Source organism: Ascidiella aspersa, chromosome 3 (genome assembly GCF_963924565.1).
Source record: "Ascidiella aspersa chromosome 3, kaAscAspe10.2, whole genome shotgun sequence".
Lineage (NCBI taxonomy): Eukaryota > Metazoa > Chordata > Ascidiacea > Phlebobranchia > Ascidiidae > Ascidiella > Ascidiella aspersa.
This window is the reverse complement of record NC_139449.1, coordinates 7,356,967-7,372,386: the sequence shown is the minus strand read 5'-3', so window position 1 is coordinate 7,372,386 and position 15,420 is coordinate 7,356,967. Positions and strand designations below refer to the sequence as shown.

Sequence of the window (15,420 nt, the reverse complement as noted above, 5' to 3'; positions counted from 1 at the left end):
ATAGATACTCGATAACAGTTGTCATCATCTTTATCAAATTTTGTCATGTTACATTTCCCATTGAAAAACATTTTTGTAACAATTTTAGGTTCAACTATGATTTCTAAATCTATCTTGTCGTTTTATGGTTAAATTTTAGAAATGTATGCAGTGAATTTAGTTCATGATTCAAAATGACTAAAGTTTGCTTGTACCATTACCATTGCATTGACGTAATTGATATGCATAATATAGTGAAGTTGTTTAGACATCAGTTTAATTGAAGGGTAACCGACTTCCTTTTCACATGACGTCCTCAGTGTATTTCGTGATCACATGGCATGTAAACATGTTTTTGTCGATATGTTATGCAACAATTCTCAACCTTTTTGTACAAAACTTTCAAAACAAACTCAGCATAATTTAATTTTGAAAATAACGTGCAATGATTCAATAACTTTAATATTGATTTAAGTTTACAATATTTGTTGCTTAATAATTAATCCAAGTCTAATGCATAACCAGATGGCATGTTTTGAGTTATTTTGTTTGTCTAGCAACTGGAATATATATGTACAAGCACAAGGATGTATAACTGCCCAAACTGTTCTTAATCATATTTCATTTGATTTGATTTTGATAGCAATTTTGAACAAAGATTGTCATTTACTTTCTAGATGCATTCATCTTGTTCATGACTAGTTATAGAAAAGAAGTAAACAACGAGTAGTAATTTTTCAGAATTACATACACTAGTAGTATGGCACTTGTCTGTTTGGCCAGCATCTGGAACACTCTGTAATGTCACTTTTGAATTCGTTTTGGTCTTAGTACATTTACTAAGTGTAAATGAATTGCCCTAATAAAGTTATATAGTATTTTGGGATTCCAAAATCCATAACTGTCTGGCTAGTAATCATGTAACTTAACTACAGATTTGGTAGAAAATAATTGAAAACAGCCTTTAGAATTTACAAAGACAATACTATGCATAGTGAAACATGACGCTAATCAAAAAAATATTTTCACAATATATATATGAGACGTGTTTTGTATATTTATATATCTTATAACTTGATGTTTTTATCTTACTATAGTGTAGCTATAGTTTTGACGGTTTGTATATGTATAGTAATCCGAACAATGCCTAAAACTTATTAACAATTACGTAACCCTCGGAAAAATGAGTGTTCTGCACAAAACAGCTTTCCAATCTGACGCCAACTCTGTTCCGCACCAGGAAAAAATGGAACAAAGTACAACCATCCAGTATCAGGTAAATACATAAATAAATGTTTATATTAGCAACTTGTAAATAATAAATATTTTTGATTTAGTTCGTACAATGCACAAATAAGCATTAAGTGCAAAAAAGTAGGCCTTTTAAAATTCAAAAAGAATATTACTCATATTAATGCCATACATATCAATGATGTGTGTTCATAGTTGTATTTTCGGTAATTAATGCTGTCTCATCTTTCCGTGCTGTTATTTGTTTATCACTTAGTGCTGTTTAGTTTTGCATGAACTTTTGTCGATAACCTGAATTGGTTACTAGCTTAAAACAGAAGTGTTGTCAAACAAGGATATCCACTGTAGCTTTGTAGTAAACTGTGAAGTGCTAACCCAGTCTTTGTCACAGGTGAAAAACCGCGACAGTCTGCGTAGTATTGCAGTCCAGTACAACACAACAACATCCAAAATTATGAAGCTAAACAAGCTTGCTTCAAACCTTATTTTTCCTGGACAGGTTTGTCAACATTAATGTATTTAAAAAAATATTGGCATGGCCAGGGCACAAGTGCTAATTTTTAACCTTGTGCAGTACTGTTACAATATATAGACAAAACAAATCCTACTAATAATAGAAGATATCACTGATTGTCTTCAGCATTTTCAATGTTTATTTATTAAGTTTATTTTTTCAACTTTGTAGCATCCATTTTTGATTAAAAAGGCTAATTCCTAAAAACAAAGTTTTACTTTCGTTATTCATTTTTTACAATTTGTAAATTTTAAGACTGTGGCCTTGTGTTTTACAATAAGGTTGTTCATATTTTGTATTAAGTATTTCTCAGGGATTAGGATATGAAACAAGGAGATGTGTAAATCGTCCATTTGCAAACCTTTATAGATGTACACAACCTTGATTAAACCTGTTTCCTATTAAGGTTTTAAATGTGCCCAAGTCAGTTGAAGACATACCTTCATCTTGTGTTGAACCAACCTCGTCGTTTGACGACCAGTTTGCCTTCCTTGCCCCCCTATCTGTTTCATCAGCAGAAAAACCACCGGTATTTTTCCTGTTTGATAATTCCTGGAATATATATGTAAATATATCTGTAGATACATATACATATAATAGCTGCAGTATTTATTATTTTCGAAGTAAATATTTTGTATATATCTTAAAATACCACATTTCTAAAATAATGGAAATATATATACCCAACTTATAGAATTGTTTAAATTTAGTTGTTAAACCGGTAAGTAAAGAAGGACATAATATATAGCCTTTTTATAGACAACCTTGCCTTTAGTCAATTTTGGTGTAAAAAAATGTGCCTAAAAAGTTTAAACCTGTGTCTATATTAATACACAGAAAGTCTGTGGTTCATTTAAGACAATTGCATATCTTGTATAGATTGAGAATTTCATCATGGATCCATTTTTGACTTCACCTGTTCAACGCAGCAACTCACAGGTTCTTCTGATATTTTAATTAATTGTATTTTTAAAATGCTTATTATGTTGCCCACTATTTTTAACTTCATGTTTCTATTTCGGTTAATCATAATTAAACAGAGAAAATGATTATTATTGTATAAAGTTAATAGTGGTCCAATGTTCAAACTGACTTAACTTGTAAGGACTAGTCGTAGGTCGTGTGTCAGTTCGCTGCAATAGTTGTCAACTCTGGTTGTGATAATTTTGTGCAACAATTTTTCTATTTAAGCAAAAATGTTGCATATTTCTCATATTGCAATTTAAGTGGTTATGCATTATGTAGCTAAATTTGTTATTGTTTTTTAGCCTAGATAAAATTGTTGAAATATTTATACGAGTAATCCTTTTTGGTGTAGGTTAAGAATATGTTTTTGTCTATATATTTATATAAATAGTAGAAAAATACAGAAAAAAGTGCTGCTTGGCATTTATTTAAAAGCAGGTTTTGTGAAACCTGTTCAGTCATACTTGAATAACTAGACATATGTGGAGTTATTGGGTACTTCAATTACTGGAAATATTTATTGCCGACAATAATGAAACTAAAAACTACACAAGATTTCAGAAATATATTTCACAAATCAGAATTTACAAACTTTCTTGGCTATTTAAAATTTATTTTTTCTAAATGTGAAAACTATCTGTCTATAACAGTTCTCCTTCTAAAGTTCAACTTGAATGATCTTTTAAAGAAGTAAAACTATTTACATTTTAATTTGAAATCTAGACGTGAAAGTGTTTTTTTAGCTTTTTGAGAATTCCAAATAAACAAGTAATGACATAAAACTATTCCTTAAGTTTATTGTTTTTTTAAAATATATATGTCTGTTAGATTTAAGTTTTTTTGTTATATAGATACATACCACTGTTTTGCTTCAAAGTTCTTTTAAATTACATGGCTTACAAAACCTTTAAATACATTGTGGAACATTCAATATGCTGTGCAACACAAATTGAATAGCTTTGATATTATCTACTTGGTACTTTTTAGGGAAACAGCTACAGCTTTGAAAAAGTCATTGACTTAACATCACTAAAAGAGGAAGCAAAAAAGAAACCTCCAGTGACGACTCCCCCACAGAAACTTCCCTCCCCAGGTTTGTGTTAAAACTATGTTGATAGATATTATATATTCATAAATTAGGTCAATAGATTCACTCGCGCTTGTGCTTATAGTTTGTGCATTTTGAACTGTTTGCATTTCTACTTTGACGTGATGAAGCACAGTTGTGCGAAAGGTTGTCCATCATTCAAAACAATTTGTCTTTATATAGGACCACCTGATCACCGTATTTAGGATTAGACAAATACGGCTATTTGCAAAGATAGATATATTCATAAATAGTTTAAGTCATGCAAATTAGGATTCTATTTGCAAACGAAGAATATGAGAAATAGAATGAACTCATTTGGTCTGATTCCAACTAGAAATGGCTTTAAAGAAAGCTTAAATATATATCCAATATAATTAAATTAAGTTTAAATCTGGATTATACGGATTTATGCCACCCCATGATGAAGTGCCTCTTATAAGTGGACTTCAATAAAACAACAATATTTATATTAAGTTCAGTGACAATTTCTCAATGTCTTGAGACTCTCATTTATAAGTTTGTCACTTTATTTGTTGGTCAACTTATGATGTAACAATTTAGGACCTGAGCGCCAAAGGTCTTCCTCCACAAGAGATCGGATAATTTCAAGCGACTCTTCCGAAAGATTTGAGGAGAACTTTATTAAAATGGATGTGTTTTACATAACACCGGCACAGGTGATTCGAAGTTTGTATTAGTTTTAAAGGTAAAAAAATGTTTGAAGTTGAAAACTACACTAATGTATAGGATTTTGGAGCATAATGGTGAAATGTTGTAGTAAGATGTAGTAAGAACATCAAAGCCCATACAGAAGTTGGTAGCATTTTGAACGTTTTTTATTTATTTTCAAGTTGAAATGGCTTTTATATCTAGGGTTTATTTTGCAAAAGACAGAGCACAAATCTTGTAAAGTAAAGAAATGAGGCCAGTTTACATCCACCTTTGCAGCAATACAACGGCGTGTTCTTAAATTAGTTACTTCATCCCATGAGGTCAGCTAGAGTCTGTTGTCAAAATGCCGGCTGAATAGTTTGTTTGCACCTAAAGATGGATAGGTCATTACGTTGCCCAGTGAAGTAAGTTCTATTTTTGCATCTGCATGCACAGGGTTTTTTTAAGGTTTGGTTTGGGTGACAGCTAAGTAGTTTTAAGAGATCGCAAGTGTTTCATTTAGATACCAAAAAGAAGTCCAAAATTTGGGAAACCGCTGGAGAAATTTGGGGGACCGTTTCGGTCTCCCGAAACACCTTAAAAAAACACTGTGCATGCATACACATCAACCAGTAGTACCTTGTGAGCTAGCCCTTCCAAACTAGTATACTGCTAAGCACACAGCTCATTTTGTATGTGGAGTGTTTAATGTCATAGCAGGCTGGATATTTGAGCATTGCCTTGCTTTTATGTACCATTTTTGGCTAGCACAACAGCAGTAATATCCTTTTGTACCTCTAGGCCAGTGGTTTTAACCAGGGTATAATCTTTTAACCCTTTGCGTTTATCGAACCAAGGTGTCATGTAACCTTTTAAACTTAAAATCTGGCCAATTTAACCTGTACAAATGCAAGTTTATAATTTAACTATACCCAGTTCCACCTGCTAAGAGGAAAAAACGAATACTGAGCGAAAATCTGGTGTTTGACAAAGCTTGCAGAATAACATAGAGGTTCAACCGGTTGCCCAAAGGTTAAGAAGCACTGCTCTAGGGTATTGTTACAATGCAAGTTCACAAGGCTTTGGAAATACATTTGTTTTGGCCTTAGAGTCTTTGGCTCAGGAAACAATACTTCAACAAATCACCTTCTTTTTCCTGTAACTGAATAGGAAGTTTTTCACAAAATTGGGGAAATGGCTTTCTACAGGCATTTAACCAAATCTAATGTTGGGCCAAATTTTAGCACATCAAGAACAAAATACACACACTGATGTTTTTTGTAAAAACAAATATGTATTTGTATTTTATATTTTAAATTGAAGCTGATTCATGCTGTTCATTGGATACATTCATTAATTATCAGTAATAACATGGTACTGGGGTAGTTACACAATGCACTCTGTCATATTGGGCTTTACCTAAGTATACGTACCCTTTATTAGTAAATTATGGAACATAAACCTACAATAGCTACCATAGAATTTTAATTGTAGAGTTCATAAATGAAATGGGTTCTTTCCAAAAAATCAATAGATGGTGATGTTTGTATTTCATTAGAATGGCTCTAATTCAGTTTAGCTTCAAGACCGGACACACGCCAATTTGTTTCTAAATAAATGTTTGTACATTGTTATGATGCTAATATATACTTCTAAACAAAATTAACTTATCACATTTTTTTCTGCTTAAATTTGTATGTAAAACAGTTTATATGTCTATTTGCTATTTTACTCTTTTGTTGCAGCAGAATGATTGTTTTTGAGGTAAAATTATTGTGCACTTCTACAGAGCTTGGTTGACTCATTTTATCAAGTTAATTGACATCATCTCAAAATGGCTAATCAAGTATACTGTCATGAATAACTAATGGGGCTTCTTGTTCAGTCTGGCAGTTAATGATTTAAGTGCTGCCAAGTCATTTGTGCACTGAATCACACTAGAATATAAAATCGTGGCCACGAATATTAATTTTTAATAGTGGCAATAAGTTGGGTTTTAGATAGGGATTGGCGGTAGAGCCACCTTGAAGCGTTTTGTTGCATAGACAAATTATTCACAACAGGCTTTTATTTTGCAGAAAGTACCGAAAATATTGGTATAGCAAATATTTATTAGACTTTCCTGTCTTGATCAAAGTTCATTTCTAAGTTCTAGTCATTTATAATAAAACACATTTCACCATAAAATAAGGCATCGTCACTCGTCAGTCTCTAGAAAAATAAACAAAACAATGCAAATATTTGATAGCAATTAAAAGTTAAAGTAAAAAGCCATATAGAAAACTGGACTAACCCACTGGTTCTACTGCCATTTTTACAAAAAAAGTCTAAAAATGTTTGCTCTCACTTGTTCTCAGTGTTGTCATTTATGTGTAAGGGGATGAGATATCCTCTTATAATACATATTCAGTTTACCATACTTTTGTTGTCACTCTGGAATAACATTGGATATGAACTGAGGTTAAAGGCTACACCTGTGTATAACTACATGAAAAAAAACATAAAACATAATAGAAACACAAGGTTGTTTCCAAAACTTATTTTTTGCCCGTATAGTGAGTGCAATGAAAACCATATTGTGTTTTAGTTCGTTACAAATGTGATATGTTAATAATGCAGTTATGTTGCAAAGAATACAAAGTAATTACTATCACTGATGTGTACTCTTTTTGACCAAAAAAAAATTACGCTGTGCATAACCTCGCTGAATATTGTCCTAAAGTTGTCCCTGTAGCTAAACATCCTTTAAGGCAATCTCTGTACCTGGCATTTTGGCATTTGAAGCAGCACAGTAATTGTTTTGCCACAACGATATAGGCGACGGTAATCCAAACTTTCCGCAATAAAATGAATAAACTATATCGGTTCCAATTACCTAACATAAACGGTAGAATGCCCATCGCCCCCTGGAGGGATGGGCCACGGTTTAGAAACCCTGTCCAAATTAATCCTGGATTTGACATAAACTCTTGTTTTTTCCAACAGGAGACGGTGGAGGGGGTCCTACTGATCACCCCCACATCTGTGATGTTTGACCCAAGTCCACTGGACCCACTTGCCATACAGTACGGCTGCGACAAGTTCGGCATCATGTGCAACATGTCGTCCATTGTAAGCGCAACTATGTTCAGCGATAAGGGCGAGCTACCAATGTACATGTAAGTTTTTTGTCTTGTGAAAACTGCTCAGACTAAACTCAAATTTAACCATATTTGGTGAAGTCAATTCCAAGTCAAGTCATTGTTATAAAAAAAAATGTGTTAAACTACCAAAATTGTTAAACTAACTCAATTACAAGCAATGCCTCAACTAAGAAATAACAAAAACGCAACGTAACAAGAGGATTGTTTTGCAGAAAAAATAAGAATATATAATACAATTTTGTCAGAAAAAAGCCTATATTCAAAGGACTTTAGTCAAGTTAATTGATTTGCTTAAAAGACTTTTAAGTCAACTCATTTAAGTCATTTAAAAGACTTAAGTGCACTAAGTCATGTCATTGACTTAAGTCATTACAATACTGATATCTTCTATATAAATAATATTTTAATTGACTGGTATCAAGACCATTCTTTATGAATGGTTGTATCAAATTTAGCCATGAAAATATGGGTTTACACCAGCACTGGCCAACGCCATTGAAGGTTGCCAGGTGTGTCACAAAAGGAAAAACAGAAACTCTATGTTAATCTTAAAGAATTATTTTTACCTTGAATTTCAACTGTTGACACAACATTTTTCCAAATTAATCAGTGTCTTGTTTTTCTTTGGCATTTTTATAGTTGTTATAGCGTCAAAAAAATTTGTCAAAATTATAGATTCTTTAGGTCAAAATTTATTGTTTTTTAGGTCAAAAAATAATTGCTTTACTTATTACCTAACAGAACGGACGGCTGTTCTTCACCGAGCCCCAAACCCCAGTCTGAGGACCCCGTCACCCCACCCACCGACAACCTTATCGATTTTGGCGAGGTCGTAACAAGTGAACCCACCTCGCTTACCGACAACTCTCCACAAGATGACAGCAAAGTGGAGGACGCGGAGAGCCACCTCATGCGAGAGTTTCCCCTGCTATATAGCATTGCTAAAACTGTCGGAGGTAATATTGGGGGTGGGAAGTCTTTTCAGCTATATTACTTTTTGATAATTTATCAACTTTTATAGAAAATTTTTGTTGCAGACCGTAAAACAAGTTAAGTTAGGTTATATTTTGGGTAATGTTACTTGCTGAAAACTTTTGTTGCAGAACATGAAAAATTAAATGAACCAATATTGGGTGCGAAAAGTTTTTCTTTAGTTATATAGCCTACTGAGAAGTTTGAGAATTTTTTTATTACATACCATATAACCCAGGGGTGTCCAACATGAGGCACGCATGCCAAATGTGGCACGCGGCCTAATAAAAAAATGGCACGCAAGACCCAAAAAATACAGCCAATTGTCAAAAAAGCTAAATTTGTTATACAGCCATTTGTCATTTTTTATTCACAATACAAAACAATCCCAGCAATTACAACAACAAACAATTGCTTATGATATTATAACACTATACTGTTGTTTTTTTAGTATAAAAGCGCTTTTAATATTAGAAAAAAAATTAGTTTCTAAACCTTGGCACAGGAAGAAGTTATAAGATAAAAATTGGCGCGTCGGCATGTTTGAGTTGGACACCCCTGATATAACCATTAAGTTGGCTAATATTGGAGGTTTATTTTTAAGTTTTTTCAGTTATATAACTTGTTTGTTGCTGACCATAAAAAAATAAGTTAGCTAATATTGGGAGTAAAAAGTTTGTTCAATGGTCAGCATGAAAGAATTTTCCCTACTCTCAAAACAGTGTAATATTTATAACACTTTGTGTCACTCGGGTAGCTTGGAAAGCTTGGAGATATACTCGATCTAATTTTGTTTTGAGCCATTTTTAGCAATTAAAAAAATCTATAGTTTTAATACTTAAAATACCATTGAATATTAATGAATCTGAGAGAAGTAACCTCCCAACGATGGTTTCTGTGTATTGATTGATTCATTAAAATTCATGGCTTTAGAATCGCCTTTCTATAATCAGCGTTTACGCTTGAGTAACCCAGTTTATCCCAGCGCCGCAATTTTGTGTTGAAATTTCATCCGGATAGAGACGAATTTTAATATTTGTTCTACGTCGCACCACAACCGTAAACCATTGTGCAGCGAGTTCATTCCCAGTATATGTAAACAAACGGTGTTGAAAGTAAAACTTTTCATTCGCAACGTTTAAAAAAAGAATCCAGCTCGTATCGGTTTGTTGAGTGTTCCTTGGCTAAAAATTTTTTTTTTACCTGATTTAATTTATTTTTCAGTGATTCGCGATAGGAGTAATACGTACTAATCCCAATAACGTCTAAATCGAAAGAGGGGTTAAACAATCTTATGCCAAAACAGCGGCACGTCAACGGCGCCGTTCAAACTAGGGCTCTCAAACGTCGACATCAAAACGACCGATGTCAGACCGATGCCCCCGATCGCCCCATATCCCCTCCCTACAGTTTCACTTTCGTTGTGTTGACATTTAGGCCTTATTGCGATGAATATAGCACGTATTCCGACAGGTTTATGCCTTATTCAGACGATTTTAGATCCTTTTCCGTTGTGGATGTTGCTGCATATTAGTGGCAACCATGTACGTAGCATTTAACCAACGGCTCCGATCCAATAACATCGAACAAAATAGTATTTTTTTTTCAAAGGAATGATCCCAGGGACTCGTATTGGAAGCGACGCGGACAACCCCGGTTCAAGTCCAATGGCGAGCGCCAAGTAAGTGAACTCTCCTCGTTGTTTTGACTTGTTGTTAAATAGGTTCAACCCAGTTCATGCGTTTTCCCGCATGTCCTTAGCTGCAGAATGGTCCCGTGATCATGTCATAATGTTTGAACCGTGGATACATGGAACGTGGCTTCCAATATTTTGTGAACACTCGAACCGCAACCAGCTCGATCATAGTTTAGTGTCTACAGGATCTGCCTACACTGCATCTAGGAATTTACTAGGGTTGATTTTACATTTGTACGAAAAACAAATTACTCCCCTAAAGGTGGCATCTAAAGAAGACGCTGCCCTCTTTGCGACTTCGTTAGAGCGAACATTCGGAGTAAACTCTCCTTCAGACTTGTGTATTTGTTGTCGTCCTGTGGATTTTCAAAAATGTCTATTAATCGGCCAGCAGTATCTTGGTCCAAAGCGGAGACCACGTGATAGTACGTGATGTCCATAGAATCTTTCGTAAGGCGAACTGCGCCTCGGTTTGCTGGAACCATACTTTCGGCTGAGCCGTCCAGAATGCCGGCAACTTAAGAGCGACTGCGTGTTGCGATTCTATGCTCATGCTTTCTTTAGCAAACAAACTTGCGGGGTCACCAATAAGGCGACAACCAGCTTATTCAGCCACCAAAAACGAAAAGGCCAAACGAGTAAATACGAGAGAAGACAGAAATTATGACTTTATAACCCTTCAAATAGGGCTCCCAGATTTTAATAAACTTGGTATATAAAGCAATGTGTTTACGATTTGTTATTAATCGTAACCTTACGATACGTCCCCAAGTCGTTGTCATTGGGTATTTTGTCCTACGTCGTCTTGTTTCACCAAGAAGTGGAATTGTCACTTTTGTAAATTGTTAAAAGCTAATTGTTTGTTCGATTATTATTTAGCTTTTATTAAAGTTCGTTGGGCTAATTAACTTTGTCATTTTTTTTTTCGGTTTAAACCAGGAGTTCGGACTCGGGATTTGGCACTTAGTAAGACTATACGTAAAACTACCCGACTTTACGTGCTATACAAAATTTCGAAAACGATGAGGCCGAAAAATATATATTGTAAAGATGGAATAGCATGTGGTAAAATATTTGCCAACTACTTATTGTGGGGAAATAAATTATATGACACCCATATGAGTGAATTACTGAATATCCACCTTATTTTAGTTTCTTAAATGGGTTAAATATAGGTGTATAGTCGGAACCGAACTCAGGACTCGACATTTAGCCAGCGTCGAACTTGTTTTTAATCGACTCCGCAGACCTGATTTATACAGCAATGTTGACTTGCGAGTGTAGCGACTGTCAACGACTAACAGGAAATTTCAGCCCTTCGGTAAAAATCCTCATTGTCAAACCTCTTTCTTTTTCTGTACCGCACCCTTTCGTTCGAAACCGTTTGCATAGTGGCCCACAATATCCTGCTGCTTAAACAGAAACGCGAATGTGTGGCAACCCAAGCCAAACAATGCCCTTTGCAGTTTTGGGAAATTAATCTGTATACGCAAGTACTAGCAATTTTCTATTCATTCACGTTCGCAATATTATACAAAAAATTACAAAAATCAAAACAGACCTGCTATCTAAATTCATAATAACATATATATATATATATATATTTCGAAAATTACAAAGGCCCTGCTTAGATAAATTAATCATAAAAAATGTATGTTTCGATGTTTAGCCTTATTTATTTAGATGGCTCCACTTCATTTGCCTTAATCTAGTTATCTGTCTGGGGGAGAGTTTTTAACGGAATGCAGTCTTACCTAGAATGCACCTGCGACTGCAAATATACCAAATTGCATCTCAGTTATTGGTCAAAATTGACATTTCCTTTTCTCCCGGGTTGACTTGCCGCTGTCGTTTTTGTCAAGGCTCAAACTTGGTTCCAGGGTCGTTTGAGCCGCGAGTTATGGGTTTAACATTGATCGACAGCGCGAGTTTTTATTTGCCAGGCTGACATCAAACTCAAGTGCTTGATTGGTCATGTTTTCGCTGTGTAGAAACCATTGTCTCCGACAATTTCAAACTTTTTGATCGCTGTTTGTCACACTTGTTACGTTTTTGTCGTGACTTAACAACACACAACGGCATCATGTGCCACAATTGCAAAATATTTTGATATTAAAGCAATCCAAAACGATAAAACAGCTTTGTAACATTATAAAGATTATAAATTAACCTTTAAACCAGGGTTTCCGAAACTTCAAGTTTTGGTTTTTTAATTGTTGTATTTTCTTGTTGAAGGTGTGCACTGTGCATAACTGCATATATAATACTAAGCTATTATGCAGAAAACGTGTAGAACGCAATGCCAATTTCTGTGACCGCAGTTTAATAACCATAAACATACCTCCTTGTACGAAAACGCGGCCTCAGTGCTTTTTCATTTGTAAGAGTGTAGTTATGTTGCAACTTACGACTGATGGATTCAACTGATGACGTATTTTTCTTTATTTTCAGCTTTGGCTGGTTAACCTGTACATTTAGCCAGACGAGCCAGGTCATATTTTTTATTGACACAAAACTACTCTGGGTTAAAGGTTTTGTTTTAAGCCAACGGAAAAAATAGCCGTAATAAACTTCAATGCCTTTTAAAAAGTCAAGCGCTTAAATCAACCGTTTCTAGGCTTTAAATGTCAGGTCAATTTGTTAAACCTTATTAGTTTAAAACAGCGGTTCTCAAAGTACGGGTCGCGAGTAAAATGGGTCGTGCATGGACGATTGAAATCTGCCGAAAATAACCCTTCCATTAAAGTTTGTTTTATTCCAACGTTGGCTGAATAGAATAACTGCGTCATACGCAATATTTGTCTTTATCTTTTTGAACTAAATAGTTGCATCATGAGCAGACTGTGGTGGTGTTTACTCCTGTTAATAAATCACGTATGAAATTGTAAGTCAGGTTTAGTTGATAACAAAATATAATTGAAAGTGAACAGGGATCGATACTGGGTGGGAGGGGCTGGGGGTATCAGGCCATGCTCCCAATAAACTATAGTTTTTTGCTGCATTTGCTATGTAAATACAAACATTTTTAACATCTATACGTTTTTACTAGGTGTTTATCAGTAAATTTATTTAGATATAAGCGATAAACTCAACAAAGTGCTAGTGTTAGTTTAAAGAAAAATGACGCAGTTATGAGCGTAATGCGTCAGGTATCTTGCTAAATCGTAAGTTTGGGCAATTTTAACCTAATAAGTCCATTTTTTTCGCGCTTCGCATGATTAGACTGCATTTCATATAGAACAAGGGTTCTTAAACTTTTTTTACCACGGACCCCTAAAATGGAGTCTTATTACAGTCAGTGTAAAACCGTTCTATTTTTAATTAAATTGTTCCCTTTGATAAATTGATTTACTTCTAAAATATACACTAATATTTGAATTAGTCGTTGACCCCCTAAAACTAGTTCACGGACCCCCAAGGGGTCCCCAGTTTAAGAACCCTTGATATAGAACCTTGGACGTTTTGTGCGCGAGTTAACTTTGTAACGTCATTTCTAAAAAAGACAGTAAAGCAATACGCCATTTCACAATTTTCTGTTTGCCCAGAATTGACTAAATTCAAAACTAGCTGATTACACACACGCACACACACAAATTTGGGTCTAACTAATAAAGTTTGGAAGTCACCTGTTTAAAAAATCAGCTTCAGCCTGTGAGTTTTCTAACGTGAATTTATTCAACCCAATTTGGCGCAGGAGGCTTCTTTTTAAACGTAAAGGCTTAAAGCGAACGGGGCAAATCGCCGTTTGCTGCTGTCAAACCTATTTGCGCGCTCGGGCACTTTAATCGCTATCGATTCACGTCGCTCCTCTGGTAACTGCAAAAAACGCCTCTCTTACATTTCGTTTGACGCCAAAATTAGAACCGTATTGATTGTTAGCTGACCTGCGTGCATGCTGCTGGTCAAAAAACGATTTTCTTAATAAACGTGGCGCACAAGTATTAGTTTAACCACGGATTGGAGAAAAATTTCTTTATTTTGCTTTAAGGTACATTTAAATGAGGGTGGTACATGTTAAAATTCCTGTAAAGCTTCACTTTAATATTCATTTCAGAACACAGGCTTATGTGTCGACGATTTTCCGCTTAGTGGCGATAAAGATCCATTGCCATTTCGATGTAATTGACACTTCTATAGTTCTGATTATTTTTAAATCGCCACTTACTGAAATACAAACCTAATCTACAATCACTTTGTCAGGCTTAATTATGTGGCCCGAAAAAAAAATTTTTTTTTTGGACACATGTTGTTTTTGTCCGAATTATTATTTTTTTTTTTTTTTTTTTTTCAGTCAATTTTTATGGCTCACTGTTGACAAGGAAAAAAACATAGTTGGAACATGAAATTTTCACAACTGTTAAATAACCTCCCAAAGTTGTTTCTAATATAAAAAAAAATTGCCTAGGTTGTAAGGGGTGTTTTTTAGGGGGGTAAAACTGTCATTTTTTGTTAATTTTGGTTTTCGGCACTTTTCAGAGGTGAAAAAATGTAAAAAAAATCTGATATATTTGTGGATGATGGATACATAACATATACAATGCTAAGTAACAAAATTTTAAACATTAGACCTGAACTGTTTATCCGGGGGGATAAAATGCACAACACTTTAGGAAATTTCAATGATATATTTACATTAGAAGGAAATGACATAAAAATCTGAAAATTTCACAAATGTTAGAGACCCATTTAAAGCTGATGTTAAAATAAACATTTTACCTTTTGAAAATAGGGGAGTATTTTAGGGGGGCAAAATTAAAATTCGGCCGTTTTTGTGTTTAGAGGTGTCTAAAAAACTAAAGAAAACATTGTTAAATAGTTTTCAATTATAAAGACAAATTATAGGTTGCTTCACAGCAAAATTTTGACCTTCAACTCAAAATAATTAACCCATGGGGGAAAATAATTAACCAAAAATATAGAAATTGAAGTGATTTTTTAATGGAAAAAAAATTGCAAACAAAGTGGTGTACACTGCCTGGCAGATTTTTTATTTAGACTTGCGGCGGTAAAATATGTTGTTTTGTAAGAGCAATAAGTTAATTCACTAAGACGAGACACTTTGCACAATGGATGTTGCACGCGCTGGACAAAAAAAGCACAGCAGGGAGCCAGCCGCTTCGCGGCCAGAATAAGGCAAGCGATATGAACAAATTCTGTA

General features: G+C 34.5%; 1 protein-coding gene across 1 annotated transcript in view; it reads left to right on the top strand.

Moving 5' to 3' along the window:
- The first annotated feature begins 253 nt into the window (after positions 1–253).
- The window catches only part of LOC146159000 (oxidation resistance protein 1-like), a 40,230-nt gene continuing 25,063 nt past the window's right edge, over positions 254–15,420 (top strand). Inside the window, exons 1-9 of the mRNA XM_083383378.1 lie at positions 254–1,255; positions 1,622–1,729; positions 2,151–2,273; positions 2,624–2,683; positions 3,698–3,803; positions 4,362–4,477; positions 7,437–7,609; positions 8,336–8,550; positions 10,178–10,247. Of these exons, the coding sequence (XP_083239504.1) occupies positions 1,163–1,255; positions 1,622–1,729; positions 2,151–2,273; positions 2,624–2,683; positions 3,698–3,803; positions 4,362–4,477; positions 7,437–7,609; positions 8,336–8,550; positions 10,178–10,247 (1,064 nt within the window). The 5' untranslated portion in view covers positions 254–1,162. The remainder of the gene's footprint in view (positions 1,256–1,621; positions 1,730–2,150; positions 2,274–2,623; positions 2,684–3,697; positions 3,804–4,361; positions 4,478–7,436; positions 7,610–8,335; positions 8,551–10,177; positions 10,248–15,420) is intronic.